The 15,738-nt window shown below is 48.3% G+C and overlaps 1 protein-coding gene across 1 annotated transcript in view; it reads right to left on the reverse strand.

Moving 5' to 3' along the window:
* Window positions 1-15,738, reverse strand: part of PRKDC (protein kinase, DNA-activated, catalytic subunit) — a 133,830-nt gene that overhangs the window by 8,498 nt on the left and 109,594 nt on the right. Inside the window, exons 70-83 of the mRNA XM_042254176.2 lie at window positions 12,870-13,044; window positions 12,078-12,259; window positions 11,283-11,463; window positions 10,744-10,904; window positions 8,154-8,365; window positions 7,001-7,088; window positions 6,774-6,917; window positions 5,465-5,669; window positions 4,256-4,323; window positions 3,652-3,872; window positions 3,356-3,448; window positions 627-716; window positions 385-456; window positions 107-308 (exon numbers count right to left, since the gene is read on the reverse strand). Of these exons, the coding sequence (XP_042110110.1) occupies window positions 107-308; window positions 385-456; window positions 627-716; window positions 3,356-3,448; window positions 3,652-3,872; window positions 4,256-4,323; window positions 5,465-5,669; window positions 6,774-6,917; window positions 7,001-7,088; window positions 8,154-8,365; window positions 10,744-10,904; window positions 11,283-11,463; window positions 12,078-12,259; window positions 12,870-13,044 (2,094 nt within the window). The remainder of the gene's footprint in view (window positions 1-106; window positions 309-384; window positions 457-626; window positions 717-3,355; window positions 3,449-3,651; window positions 3,873-4,255; window positions 4,324-5,464; window positions 5,670-6,773; window positions 6,918-7,000; window positions 7,089-8,153; window positions 8,366-10,743; window positions 10,905-11,282; window positions 11,464-12,077; window positions 12,260-12,869; window positions 13,045-15,738) is intronic.

Consider the following 15,738-nt stretch of genomic DNA (forward strand, 5'->3'; position numbering starts at 1 on the left):
ACCGCTTCAATGATCACGGCAGGCCAACTGTCCATAGAGGGGTGTTCATAGAGGGGTCAAAAAGCTGACGACAGGTCCACCCCAGCACAGAGCAGGGCGAGCTCACCTGGGTGGCAGAGCCGAATGCATGTCCGAAGTCAATCCCGATCACGCCGCCTGTCTCCAGGCTCACCATGAAGTTGTTCAGATGCCGGTCTCCGATGCCCAGAACCCAGTGGCCGATGCACAGGAGTGCGTGGGAGGTGGTGAAGTGGTTGCGAAGGGCCAAGAAGGCCTCAGGGCCAGTGCTCATCTTCAGGAAGGCCCGCCTACAGGGGACGGTCATGTGGCCTCTGCCCGAACCCTGCCCCTCCCCCACAGGTGTAAAGTCAGAAAGGCACTTACTTTAAGAGATCTGCAGGCACTTTACTTTCTCTTTTCCTAAAAGATGTGACTGCTTCAGTGCGATTAGCTGCTCTACAATTTAATCATAGGGAATGTCTGATTAGATTAAACTTCCCATGACTTAAAATTTAAAATTTTTGTTAAATTGAAGCTCCAAGGCAAAATTTTCTCAGAAACAAAGTGAATGTACAACTTTGAGAAGGATGAACTAGTTGGAACGAGGGGATGAGAATACCACGTACTTGAACATGAGGGGATAGGCCCCAGGGTCACACTTTCCCACCATCGTGATCAGCCATTCTCTGTACTCAGATGCAGGCGCCCGGGGGTCACTAACATGCAGGAGAAAGAGAACCAATGTTAGGAAGGTATCGAGGGCAGCTGATTTCAGAGGCCCACCAGCAGGGACTCACTGCAAAGCAGTGAAGAGGCAGGAAAAACAAATATGACTTAAATCATATTTAATATTAACACTGCATTCCTGCCACCCTGGGCCAAGAACTTCAACATACCACTATTCATTCTGAATCACTCCTCAAAACTCATGGCTACTTCCTGTGCAAAAATGCAGGGATAGACCACCAGATACAAGTGACATCCCGCTTCACACAGAGGAAGATGAGCTGATGACGCAGGCATATGGTCCCGAAGGCCCCGGGGAGGGGGGACCCCTCCCAGCAGGACGGCAGGACCACACACAACCTGTTCACAGCAGGCCAGTCACTAACAAACTAAACAGCCACAAATTACTTGTTGATGGCACACTGTCTGCTTCTGTCATTATTTAAACATTGCCACACGTTTTTAAAAAAACATTTCCAATAAGGAAATACAGACAAAATCCACAGTAAGGGCAAAAAAGCATTTTCTTAAATGACGATGGAGTTGAGCTCAATTTGAAAAGCTGCTTTCAGTGATGCTTCACAGACAGAAGGCAGTGTCTGAACAGGTGGAAACACCGTAGTCCTTGAAGAACCACTTTGGGGTTTGTATCAAAAGCTGAAGACGAAACAGGGTTACATGTGCTACTTAGTAATTAGATCACTTCAGGTGAAGCTTTTCTGAGCTGCCACTAGGTTAATTTCAGGAAGAGATGATTTCAATCTAAATTCTCTCCCAGTTACAACTGGACAAAAATGTGTAGGCAGGAAAATTGCAACGCACAAATTAAGGAAAAAATAGCAAGGATTTTAGGAATAGGGGGCTGTTTTAAAAAGGTAATGGGAACTAATTTATATGATTCCTATTTGAAAGTGAAAGTCACTCAGTCATGTCTGACTCTGCGACCCCATGGACTATACAGTCCACAGAATTCTCCAGGCCAGAGCACTAGAATGGGTAGCTTTTCCCTTCTCTAGGGGATTTTCCCAACCCAGGGATCGAACCCAGGTCTCCCACATTGCAGGCGGGTTCTTTACCAGATAAGCCACCAGGGAAGCCCAATTTGAAAAGTACTTTACACTCCACGGACATCTGTGTACCGTGTGCTTTTCACATTTTCTCTCCTCACAAGTGGGGCCGTGGGGCCAGCCGGGCTCACTGTGCGTTAGTAGATTCTAGAGCAGATCCCTGACCCCGGGCGCAGTCCTCCAGGGACAGCAAGAGTCATTTCAGGCAAAGGACTCCAGTGATTGGAATTTAAAGTGGGTAAACACTGTAGCAACTACTACCCAGGCGTGAGAGTCTGAAAAGAGCAGTGCTCCTATGTTAAGAAAGAGGCAGTGAGAGCGCTGCTGCTGCTGCTGCTAAGTCACTTCAGTCATGTCCCACGCTATGCGACCCCCTAGACGGCAGCCCACCAGGCTCCCATCCCTGGGTGAGAGCGCTCTCCTACGCAAATGCTCTGAGGAGGGGGAGAGGCCTGAGGCCTTTTATGATCGTCTCCTCCCTGCCATCCTCCCGCTGGTCCCCAAACTCCTGACTCCTGCTTCAAAATGGCTGTAAGCCACGCTGTTCTTTCCCTTCTTTACAGAAACAAGGAACAATTTTTTTTAAAATTACTGATTACAGAAATATATTTATTATAAAAAACTTGGAAAATATAAAAGGATAAAGGAAAGTATAAAGTTGTTGTATCTTGACCTGGAACTCAACACCAGTCCCCTACCTGCACTAACCCGTACCCACCTGCACCAGCCAGTCACACACTAACCTACACCTCCCAGCCACCCACATGTACTAACCTATACCCACCAGTCACCCTCCTGCGCTAACCTACACCCACCGGTGCCCCACCTACACCCACCAGTCACTCACATACTCTAACCTACATCCTCCTGCACCGACCTACACCCACCAGTCACCCACCCGTGCCCAGCAGTCTCTGACCTGCACCCCTTCCACACCAGGGACACCTCACCTCTCCAGCCTCAGCTGCTTTGTCTGCACAGAGGAGACAGTAGTACTCACTGTGTAAGTTTTGGTAAAAAATAACTTCATACACAGTAAAAACTGAGAATGGTGCCACAGAAAACCCATAACTAAATGTTAGCTGAAATCTTAGTATTTGCTTTATCTTCTTCAAACACTTTTCTTTTTGTTCAAGGTTAATTCTATTTTTAAAATTGTGATAAAATATATACAGCTATTGCTTAGGAGGAGAAGCGGGAGCGGCAGAGGATGAGATGGTTAGATGGCACCACTGACTCAATGGACATGAGTCTGAGCAAACTCCAGGAGATAGTGATGGACAAGGAAGCCTGGAGTGCTGCAGTCCACAGGGCTGCAAACAGTCAGATATGACTGAACAACTGGACGTGACTGAGCAACTGAGTGATTGCTTAGAAACCTTGACTCCAGGTCATCTTCACCCACCTAGAGGCAGACTGAAACACAGGCTGGGCAGGGCAGTAATGAAAAGGGCCTGAAAACATCCCTGGAAGCAGGGGGTGGAGGAGCCCTGCCCGGGGAGGGGGGCAGTGGGCTGGGGTGGCCAGGTGGAGTGGGAGATGGGCCCTGGGCCTCAGGTCACCTGGTGTAGGCTTTCTTCTCCTCCCGTGACATGCTGCTCAGAAGTAGTTCCTTCAATGTGCAGGTGTTTTCAATCCATTCGATTAGCCCCAGCCTGAAAGGAAGGTACAGTCATGAGCCCCACTGCTGGCCTTCTCTATAAAACAGCTCTGCCTTCGCTTCCTTCTCAAGCAGGAGCCTCACAGCAGAGCAGTCTGTGCTGCTGGTCTCTGTCCTGTGACACCTGAATCCTGCGCCGTCCCTGTCCCCGCCCACAGAGGGGAACTGCACCCCCCCACTGCAGAGGGGCAGCCGCACCTGGAGGTCATGGGCACCACGTGGTAGGTGGTCATTTGCAGGCCCCTCTGGCCGCAGGCAGCATCGTGGGCCAGGATGCTGTTCATGACCTGGAGCAGCTGCTGGATGCGGTGGTCTTGCCGCAGATCCTCACCGCCCTTCACCAGGAAGGGATACTCCCGTTCATCGTGGCCGCGGATCACAATGCGCTTGGGTTTCCTGATCGAGGCCATCACTTTCACCTTTAGAGATTGAACAGCATCTTCAGGTGCAGCTGAGAAACCAGGTGGCCCGGGTCTTGTCCCCAGAGGGATGCAGGTTGCTGACAGGTTGTGGGGCCCCTGGTTGCCCTGATTACGAGTTACACTGACACACATGCATGCTTGTGAACAAGCCACATGACATGTCCATTTGCGTTACGTCTATAATGGACACACACAAAGCTGATGCCTCAAGTCTACTAGACCCTTACACATGACTGAAATTAAAACATATATTAAGCTCAGTAAATTCCATCAGAGAACTCGTGACACAACTCTCAGAGAATTCCACGCACCTGAGACCAAGGAGGGGAGTGAACTGAGGGGCTGACCCCGGCCATGGAGCTGGTGGAACTGGCACCTACCCGCTCGTCGAAGCCTGCGATCCGTGCGTGGTGTTCAGGCATTGGTTTGCTTCTGCCATCGTACTGACCTGGGAGGGACACAGAGCCGCCTCAGATGCTGCGGGGACAGCGCATGCACTTCACACCCCCCTTCATCCCCCACACCCAGTCTAACACGAGAAAAAATTTTACTCAAAATTTTCAGTGGATGTATTTTTCTAAAATGCTGTTATTTCTCATTTGACTAATGGATGCTGCTTCCTATTTGGTGGAGCAGAAGCAAATGGGGAGACAGGGCTGGGCGAGCCCTCCACCTCAGCCCTGATTTCAGTCAGGTTGTGTATCAGGAGGCTATGCTTCAACGTTCCTGAAACTCACGGTCTGGGATGCATAGCTGTTAATAACAACAAAGAAAAGTCTTTCTCCACATCTGTTTTTTTCCCCCACTGGAGTAAGGATACAAGTCACTGTACTGTAAAATTTTTTGTCTGGCAAATTCCAGGGGGAAGAAGGGACGTGAGGATCACACCGTGCCCACATGTGGCCAGCACGCTGCCGCCTGCCTGCAGTGTCAGCCCCTCCTGACGGCATGTCAGGTGCCATCACCCCCTCACTTCAGGTGGAACCAGCACGTCTCCCGAGAAGTGGGGTGCAGGCACACTGCATCTTACTGCTCTGGAGACACTGCCGTTTTCACAAATGGAGGCTTGGTGACGGCCCTGAGTTGTCAGGAGATGGCGTTTTTCAGAAACAGTGTGTTTTAACTTTTGTATGTACTCTGTTTCTTAGACAGGACCCCACTGCACGGTGTGGTATAAACGCAGCACTTACAACGCGTCACTTACAATGCAGCCACCCACCTTGATGTGCTCTGCTGCAGGGGCTGGAATAAAACACAGCATCTCGGGGGGTTGCCTGAATTTTATTTCTGAAAAAAAGTTCTGCAGGGCAGTGCGTGGGCAGATTCAGAGGACATTACCAGCTGCCATGACAGCAGGGGCCAGCTGAGCACACGTCCTCAGGAATGGGATGGGACTTGTAATGTGGTTAAGTGTACTGATCACAGAAACTACAGATTTTCCTGATGATGAAAAACATGTGGAATTTAAAATCTTTTCAAAAAAAGAAAGAAAACTGTTATGATTCTGATCTCACCCTCTTAGAAACAGAGGCTCTTGCTCTGGCCCGACTCTTCCTAGCGCCATGCTGTCTGCCCACAGGTGAACTCACCAGGGACCTCCAATTCTGCTCTCAGGAATTCCACCCTGAAGTTGCTCATCCAGGGAGAACATTCCCTCAGGTTCCCTGGCGCATTTGAGGCCCTGGACATCCTTCCCAGTAGCGAGCCAGCGATGGCACAGAAGTCTTGGAGCTTCATGCCTGGGAGTTTAGAGCCTCCTCTCCCGAAGTGTTTATCAAATTCCTTTCCAAAAGCCTGAAAATAATATTAAACTTACCTTAAATTAAAAAAAAAATTTTTTTATTGGAGTACAGTTGCTTCACAGTGTTAGTTTCTGCCATCACCACAGAGCATTGGGGAGAGTTCCCTATGCCATATCGTTGGTTCTCGACAGTTACCTATTGTATACACAGTAGTCTATACATGTCCATCTAATTTATCTTTTTTTTTTTTTATCTTTAATATTAATGTGAAGTTGAACTCCTGGAAAGGTTCTAGGTTTACAAATCTTTATAACAAATAGGTACTCAGTTACATTGCTTTTTTTTTCCTGTGCCTTTAATCAATAGTTTCACTTTCCTTGAATGTTTCAACCCTATTCTGGTGGATTATCCTTTTAATTGATGCAAATTAAGTGTTGATTTGTAATGAAGTAGAAAGTTCTAGATGGATGGTCCCAGGTAATAGAAACCAACCTCAGGACAAACCGTGGCTGGAGCTGCAGCAAGGTTTCTTTCTATAGGGGCTCTGCCCAGGTGGGCAGTGGGCTGTGCTCAACCAGTCGGGCCAGAGTTTCTGGGTCAGAGCTGACGGGCTCAGCAGGAGGGAAAGGACACCCAGTGTGCAGAGTGACAACGGGCACGACCTGGGTGTGACCCTGTAGGAGCCCTCCCCAGAAGCGGCGGGTGGGCCCCTCCTCTCCTTGGAAGGCTGCTCCGTGACCACTTGCAGTACCTACTCTGCCGCCCTATCTGGTCGACCCTGGGCCAGCCCCTGCCTGACCTCACACCCAAGTTCTGCTGAACCCTGCCAGCCTTAAAGTCCGCCCACCTGCCATCTGGGATTCTGAGTGGCAATGGTACAGGCGTGTGTGGTATCCAGGATCACTCTGAGAACCAAGAAGATTAAACCACACTTAACCTTTACGTCTAAGAAGCTAGCCACGAAGAACAGAATGTAATAAACGTGCCACTATCTGACCTAAAAACATGCCATCAATGTCTACCAGAAAGTCACAGATCTAACGAAAGTTTATAAGTTCAACAGACATTTTAAAACCAGAATTATCAACGAACCAGCAAGTATAAGCCCTGGTCTCCACACGACTCTGTAATCTCGAGGAGCCTGCCATCCACGTACCTGGATAAACCTCCTTCGGAAACTCCCAAGGCCAGGAGCCTGTGGGTCTCCCAGGGCTGCATGCATCCTCTCATACATTCTCTGAATGTTCTTTTTATCCACAGGTGTTTTCCCTAGTTCAACCTTAACATCTTCCATCCAGTCCTACACAGAAAAAGACATGTCAAGTGGGACCACAGGCAAGTCTCACTGAGTTCCGTGTGTTATGCCAGGAGCTGTCACCTCACCTTAAAAAGCATCTCAGGGTTGGAGAGCTGCTCCAGGGCGTTAATGAAATCCTGAACCACGCCTTCTCGATCCAGCTTAGCTTTAATCCTGTTACAAAAATTAAAGTTTAGGTGCTCAAACATCTTCCAAAGATCAAGGCCAACAATGTTTATATGTATATAACTATATTTATATATAAGAAAATATTTAACCAGCTACCTAGTTCAGAGAAGGAGCAATTTAAAAATTAAAACAGGGACTTCCCTGGTGGGACAAGGGGCTAAGATACTGTGCTTCCAATGCGACGGGTCTGGGGTTCAATCCCTGGTCAGGAAACATGATCTCACATGCCGCAACTAAGACCCCAGTGTAGCCAAATAAGTAAATGAACTTTTTTTTTTTTTAAAGACAGATACTATTAAAAAAGAAAGAAAGATGAAGTGAAAGCAAATCCTCGACATTCTGATGCACACAAGCTGACACATACAGTTTCTGTGGTTAAAAGGTCCCTTTCTCAACAAACCTGCAACTTCTCTTTCTAAGGAACTGATCACGCTACAGCTGCCTCTGCTGAGACAGAGGTGGGTGCCACAGGGCGGTAGGCATCACAGGGCGGTAGGTGCGTGGCCAGCCCATCAGGGCACTGCGCTCCCCCACACTGCCACTCAGAAGCTCACCACTCTAAATAACTAGGCACGTCAGCTCCTGACACTGAAAGGCGGCTACAATACTGTTGTCTACCAAAGTCCTCTTTCTAAAGTGAAACACAACTGCCTGTGTACTCACTCACAAATCAACTAAAGAAGCCAAAAGGATAACATCTGGGCTATTTTGTGAGTCCTAATTAAGAGCGGCTTCCCAGAGACTTTCAATTTCAGAACAACTTCAGACACTGATTTCAGAATGCATCTTGAGTCTGTCTCAACCAAGAGATCACTAGCATTTAGCACAACCCTCTCCTGACTAACGCTGTAAGATGAACTGTGCTTACAAAAGGAAAGACATTCTACAGCAAATAACACACAGGTGGATGCACCCAGCCTATAGACGCCCAGGCCTCTCGCCCCAGGGCAGCCCTAACTCATCTGAGGACAAACAAGCATCTGTGTGTCTTGGCCCACAATCATTTTTACAACCTTTCAGTGTTTGAGCAACCTAATTTTTCTGTGTCACCTGGCCACAAACTCCTTGTTTTTATGACCAGCAGAAGTGTCTCTGAAGCAGTAGCTTTCGCTACTAATCATGAACGGGTAGACGATGGCCTGCGGGTAGTGGTCGGCAATGTCCTCCACGGTGCGCTGGATGGCAACCGCCTCCTCCTTGTCCAGCAAGGGCAGCATGTGGCTAATCCAGCCAATGAACTCCCAGCAAGGGACAGAAGAGATCTGCAACACAGAGCAGGACATTTAATGTTCCTTCCCTACACAGGGGCTGTGTGTCCAACATCAAAGCACAGCTGCATTTGCAATTGTCAGCGTAAAAGCAGACAGACGCACTGACAGAGGTTGGCCTTCTCCTGCCCTTTCGGTTCTGACTCGCCACGAGCCTTCTCTGGTCACTCACAGGGCCCCTTTCTTTATAAGAATGGAAGCAGACAGAACTGCTATTGCTGATTCTCCTTCAGTTCAGTTCAGTTCAGTCGCTCAGTCATGTCTGACTCTTTGAGACCCCATGAATCGCAGCACGCCAGGCCTCCCTGTCCATCACCATCTCCCGGAGTTCACTCAGACTCACGTCCATCGAGTCAGTGATGCCATCCAGCCATCTCATCCTGGGTGGTCCCCTTCTCCTCCTGCCCCCAATCCTTCCCAGCATCAGAGTCTTTTCCAATGAGTCAACTCTTCACATGAGGTGGCCAAAGTACTGGAGCTTCAGCTTTAGCATCATTCCTTCCAAAGAAATCCCAGGGTTGATCTCCTTCAGAATGGACTGGTTGGATCTCCTTGCAGTCCAAGGGACTCTCAAGAGTCTTCTCCAACACCACAGTTCAAAAGCATCAATTCTTCGGCTCTCAGCTTTCTTCACAGTCCAACTCTCACATCCATACATGACCACTGGAAAAACCATAGCCTTGACTAGATGGACCTTTGTTGGCAAAGTAATGTCTCTGCTTTTAAATATACTATCTAGGTTGGTCATAACTTTTCTTCCAAGGAGTAAGCATCTTTTAATTTCATGGCTGCAGTCCTCCTTAGATTTACGTCGTTCCTTCCACCAGCTGTACTGTATCCCACGTCATCTTCCTTGTGCTCCATCATCAACTTTTAGGGTGCCTGCAGTTCTTGCTTTCCAGACAATCCTACAGGGCTCATCCCTGCATGTTTATCTCTTTGTACCTGTGCTATACGCCCACAGGAGAAATTCCTAAATCCCTTCTTACTTTAATACTAACAACAGTAAAAATCACTGATTTCCTCCAAGAAGATTTTTCAAATTTTCACCTCTAAAAGTCTTTTCCAAAATCCTTTCCGACACTGAGGACACTCAACTTTTAAAATTTATTGTCAATCTGAGAAATAAAGTATCTAATTGTAATTTGCATGTTTCATTTTTAGAAGCCTGCACTTCTTGGCCTCACATACTTTAATCATGTGAGCATCTCCTGTTTATTAGTCTGTTTTGGAGACCGGAGACAACTGATCTCCATCTCTACTATGTGTTGCAAATATTTTTCTCTGAGTTTCCTTTTAAACTTTGTATATGGTTTTGTTTTTTTTTTAAACGATAGAAGTGTCAAATTATTTTCCTTTATAGCTCCTGGGTTTTGTCCCTCAACTTCAAGATCATTTTAAAATTTCGCCCAGGTTTTCCTCCAATGCTTTTCCAGCCATTTGTTTCAGGATAAAATCTGATGCACTTGAAACATTGGTGTAAAGTGAGGGAGGGCAGGCAGCTTATGGAACCCTCAGCATGAGGCCAGTTGCCCCTCTCAAGGGTCTTGATATAGACCCACCGCTCTGTCTGTTTCCATACAAACTCAAGATGTCATCTTTATTATATGTAAATATGATTTGGGGAAAAATAAAATCATAACTTATTGAAATTTCTTAACTTATCTTTAAGAAAAACGCCTGTGTGTTGCATACTAAATTGACCTTAATTTCCTGTGTTGAACCTAATGAAATACTCACCCACCCAAGTGTGCAGAGAACTGACTCTGAGTTCTGAGACAGCACCATCTACAAGCTTGCTGTGCTCAGCTAACAGCATTGTGTCACCCTTTCTGAACACTGTCAACTCAAAGCCTGGCCCAGTTTTCCAGTTACAGCTCCACAGAAGTCACTAAGGAGCCTCTCTGAGGACCCTGCCTCCCTTTTGCCCCAACACAGCCCCCGCAGAGAGGCCGGCACGGGACATAAACAGGGGAGTGGGATGTTCGCAGGAGACCTCAGTGTCCCCTAGATGCAGGGTGTGATGGGCTGGCACCCAAAACATCCCCTGCCAGAAAGTGGCGCTGCCAAACAGTGAGCTGAGCTTAAGGCCCCAGATGCTACAGACAAGGCTCGGCCCTCAAGGGAGAGGAGGCCACGTGCCAGCCTCGCCCCTTGTCTGCCCCTGGGGTCCCCCTGCAGACAGAGTCTTCACAGCAACACCCCCAGAGGGAAACGAGGCCTGGGAGCTCATTCTCAGCGTTTCACTGACACACATTCTAGAATGGAGCAGAAAGCTGTGGTTAGGAAAAGCCATCACCCATGCCCCACACACGGTGCATGTCTGGACGTAAGTTCTATCAGGTTCCAGCTGCTGGAATGAACACACTGACCTCTCTGGTCATAAGGTCCAGCGTCTCCTCTGGATACCGTGCAACAATTTGCAGGAGCCGGGGGAACTTCAGCCGCGCCTCGCTTGAGTGAAACTTCAATGCCTTCAGCATCTTGTCCACCACAAGGGCTGGATACGTGAGCAGCTCTGCAGACCCAAGGACTAGTGGGACAGAAGAGGGGAGATGCGGTCACCACCCCCAGGCAGACACAGTGACCGACTCTGAGGCTCACTTCCCAGGGCTTGCACGTTGTAATCGTCATGTTCCCTCTGCAGCAACTACTGCAGAAGAGCATGCGGCCTGGGGAGTGGGCCGTGTGTGAGGGCTTCTCTCGGGGGCTGACCCCTACTCCTGGGTGAAGCTGTCTGAGTCCTGGGCTGCAAAAGGAGGGCGGCCACAGGAGCCGGTCACGCTCACGTCAGGTAAGTAGACGAAGGGACAGAGACAGCCTGCCACCGGCCACAGGCCGCCCACAGGGTGTGTCCATGTCACTGCCCCTCAAACAGACAAACCATGTGCTGACACAACGTGAGGCTCACCAGACAGGCCCTCCTCCTCCCTGCGGAGCTGCTGGTCACAGAACTCGGCGAGTGTCAGGTAAGCCACGGTCACGCCGGCTGTAGGTCCCTGGCCCCGTGCCGAGGGCCCAGCCTCCTCCTCTGCTGCCCGCACGGCTTCAGAAAGATGGTGGAATGCTCTCTGGTACAAACCTGCCATAACCTGGAATTCAGAGACCCCGAAAGCTGTGAGTGGGCCCGGAGCTTCCTGAGGACCCTCCTCCCTACCTGGGCCCCATGGGCCACCAGTGAACATAAAGCTGTTAGTGCCAGACCGGGAGAGAGACACAAGCCTCATACAACCTCAGGACCTGAAAACAAACATGAGGTGGGCCGCCTAGGCCCCAGAGTGGGGCTGAGGAGGGGCTGGGGACACAAGAGACACGAGGAGCACATGGGAATTACTGATAATATAGAATCACCTGAAAAAAGCCAACACAGCAGCCGCTACACAAAAAAGTAGAAAAGCTGGTTTTCCCCACAAGCTAGTGGGGCGTCTGGATGATGACGGGTGGCAAGATTACAGCAAAGTGCATGGAAAAACCGTCCATAGGGATCAACACAGACTCCTCATCCTTGACACTAAAGGAAAGGCGTTATCTGAATGAACAGGAAGCACATGGAGGGTGTCACTAGCCCAGTGGCAAACTCAGTTGCGAGTAACTGCCAGCTACGTGTTAAAAGCACACAGAGAGACCTGATGCTGCTCTCGTGCAGCAGAACCGTCATGGTCAGGACAAACACGACGCCAGGAGCTCAGGTCCCCAGTGTCACTACCTTGTCTGCATCCTCCGAGCTGGACCCAGACAGCTCCACGACACTCCTGGCCTTACTCTCCCCGATCTCAGCAAGGCAGGTGGGCTCATCACAGAGCGCATCAGCCAGGATCCGGTAGGTGGTGCCCAGGAGGACATGATGGTCACGGGAAGCCAGGGTGCTTGTGCGTGATGTGTTCTCAGCTGTTGGATTACATACACACAAATGTTTTAGAAGTCAGTAAAAACACAAATTAAAAGAATATAGTCATAATTAAACTATTAAACCCAAAACTTAGCTAAGTGTTAAAAAAAACATTTTAAACTTCAACTTTAGAGAAATAAAAGCTCCAAAAGTCATATTTAATAGTATTATTAGGATACAAAGAACCTTGGCTCCAAATACCTAATAAACATTTAATAAAAATTTTACAGGGCTTCCCTGGTGGCTCAGTGGTAAAGAATTTGCCTGCCAATGCAGGAGACACAGGTCCCATCCCTGAGCCAAGAAGATTCCACATGCCAAGGAGTAGCAAAGCCCATGGCCACAGCTACTGAACGTGTGCTCCAGAGCCAGGGAGACACAATTACTGAGCCCACATGTCACAATGACTGAAGCCCGAGTGCTCCAGAGCCCATCCTTGGCAACTAGAAAAAAGCTCGTGTGGTAATGAAGACCCAGCACAGCCAAAAATAAATAAAATTATCTTTTAAAACATTTTTATAAAACTGAGTTCCCAAATGTCAGCGCAGCACAAAGGAGAGGTGAGAAGGCAGGATCCACAACGCGCGCAGCCTGGAAAGCAGCTCGCACCCAGCAGGGACGCAGTCCTGAGTGCCGTGCGCAGCTGCTCAGGCCGGCGCTGGGCCCGGGCCCGGCTATGGCTGAGCCGGCAGTAGGCCTGCACCCACGTCACCAGCCAGTCCTCCCGGGCTTTCGACTCTCTGTGCAGCTCCTTCAGCAGCTTCAAGGCAAGTGAGAAATTGTTCTGCAGGGAAGAGAGAGGAAGCAGAGAGATAAGATGGGGCCCGCAGCACACAATCCAGCAGGGAACAGAGACCCATCACCTCAGCTGAAACCATGGGGTGTCCTTGTGTTTACCGTAGGGACAGTCACAGCCACGACATGCACTCCAGGGAGGCTGGGAGAGCATCAGGGCCACCGAGTTCGCAACATATTCCTCAACCACGAAAGCTCTGTCCAAAGGGGTTTCCCCTCCCCAACTGATGGCGACATGGCTTTCTGCTCCTGGATCTGCCTCTTCCAGACCCTTGGTATCATTAAATCAGCAGACAATCTCGGACTTGAGTCAGACTCCCAACTCTTCCTTACAGCTGAGCAATGCTCTCTCTCAGGGTGAACCACAATTTATCACCCACCTCCTCCTGATACACATTCCAGCTTTGTTGTTGCCACCTTTTGGCTATTTCAAATAATGTTCTTTGCTAATCTGAATGGAAATAAAGCCCCTGGAGAAGCTAAAGGCAAAGGAGAAAAGGAAAGATATACCCATTTGAATGCAGAGTTCCAAAGAATAGCAAGGGGAGACAAGAAAGCCTTCCTCAGTGAACAATGCAAAGAAATAGAGGAAAACAAAGAATGTGAAAGACTAGAGATCTTGTCAAGAAAATCAGAGATATCAATGGAACATTTCATGCAAAGATGGGCACAATAAAGGACAGAAATGGCATGGATGTAACAGAAGCAGAAGATATTAAGAAGAAATGTCAAGAATACATGGAAGAAATAAACAAAAAAGATATTCACGACCCAGATAACCACAATGGTGTGATCACTCACCTAGAGCCAGACATCCTGGAATGTGAAGTCAGGTGGGCCTTAGGAAGCATCACTATGAACAAAACTAGTGGAGGTGGTGGAATTCCAGCTGAACTGTTTCAAATCCTGAAAGATGATGCTGTGAAAGTGCTACACTCAATATGCCAGCAAATTTGGAAGACTCAGCAGTGGCCACAGGACTGGAAAAGGTCAGTTTTCATTCCAGTCCCAAAGAAAGGCAATGCCAAAGAATGCTCAAACTACCGCACAATTGCACTCATCTCACACACTAGCAAAGTAATGCTCAAAATTCTCCAAGCCAGGCTTCAACAGTATTTGAACCATGAACTTCCAGATGTTCAAGCTGGATTTTAAAAAGGCAGAGGAACCAGAGATCAAATTGTCAACATTTACTGGATCATTGAAAAAGCAAGGGAATTCCAGAAAAACATCTACTTCTGCTTTATTGGCTACGCCAAAGCTTTTGACTATATGGATCGCAACAAACTGGAAAATTCTTAAAGAGATGGGAATACCAGACCACCTGACCTGCCTCTTGAGAAACGTGTATGCAGGTCAAGAAGCAACAGTTAGAACTGGACATGGAACAACAGACTGGTTCCAAACTGGAAAAGGAATGCATCAAGGCTGTATATTGTCACCCTGCTTACTTAACTTCTATGCAGAGTAAACCATGCGAAATGCCGAGCTGGATGAAGCATAAACTGGGATCAAAATTGCTGGGAGAAATATCAATAACTTTAGATATGCAGATGACACCACCCTTAGGGCAGAAAGCAAAGAACTAAAGAGCCTCTTGATGAAATGAAAGACGGGAGTGAAAAAGTTGGCTTAAAACTGAACATTCAGAAAACTAAGATCATGGCATCTGGTCCATCACTTCATGGAAAATAGATGCAGAAACAATGGACAGTGAGAGACTTTATTTTGGGGGGCTCCAAAATCACTGAAGATGGTGACTGCAGCCATGAAATTAAAAGACATGTGCTCCTTGGAAGAAAAGCTATGACTAACCTAGGCAGCATATTAAAAAGCAGAGGCATTATGTTGCCATCAAAGGCCCGTCTAGTCAAAGCTATGGTTTTTCCAGTGGTCATGTACGGATGTGAGAGTTGGACTATAAAGAAAGCTGAGTACCAAAGAATTGATGCTTTTGAACTGTGGTGTTGGAGAAGACTCTTGAGAGTCCCTTGGACTGCAAGGAGATCCAACCAGTCCATCCTAAAGGATATCAGTCCTGAATATTCATTGGAAGGACTGATGCTGAAGCTGAAACTCCAATACTTTGGCTACCTGATGCGAAGAACTGACTCATTTGAAAACACCCTGACGCTGGGAAAGACTGAAGGCAGGAAGAGAAGGGAACGATAGAGGATGAGATGGTTGGATGGCATCACCAATTCGAGGGACATGAGTTTGAGTAAGCTCTGGGAGTGGGTGATGGACAGGGAAGCCTGGCGTGCTGCAGTCCATGGGGTCACAAAGAGTTGGACATGACTGAGTAATTTAACTGTAAGCCCCTAGATACAAATTTCCATGTAGACCTAAGCTCTGCTTTCCCATGGGTATATTCTGAGGAGGGGAACTACTGTCACATGGTGACCCTTGGCATTTGCAGGAGCTGCCAGACCGGTGACGGCAGGGTGCACCTCTACTCCAGCCGTCCTGAGGGTGGTGACGGGCAGGCCCTTGCTGTGGTTTGACCTGCCTCCCCCCATGACTCATGGTGCTGCGTTCTTCATGTGTGTACTAGCCACTTGAGTGTCTTCTTGGGAGAAGCATCCATTCAGATCCTTTGCCCGTTTTATCACTAGATTGTTTGACTTTCTGTTGTTCAGTCGTAAAGAGTTATTTATGTATTCTGGATAAGTGGACGCTTATC

This window comes from Ovis aries, chromosome 9 (genome assembly GCF_016772045.2).
Source record: "Ovis aries strain OAR_USU_Benz2616 breed Rambouillet chromosome 9, ARS-UI_Ramb_v3.0, whole genome shotgun sequence".
NCBI lineage: Eukaryota > Metazoa > Chordata > Mammalia > Artiodactyla > Bovidae > Ovis > Ovis aries.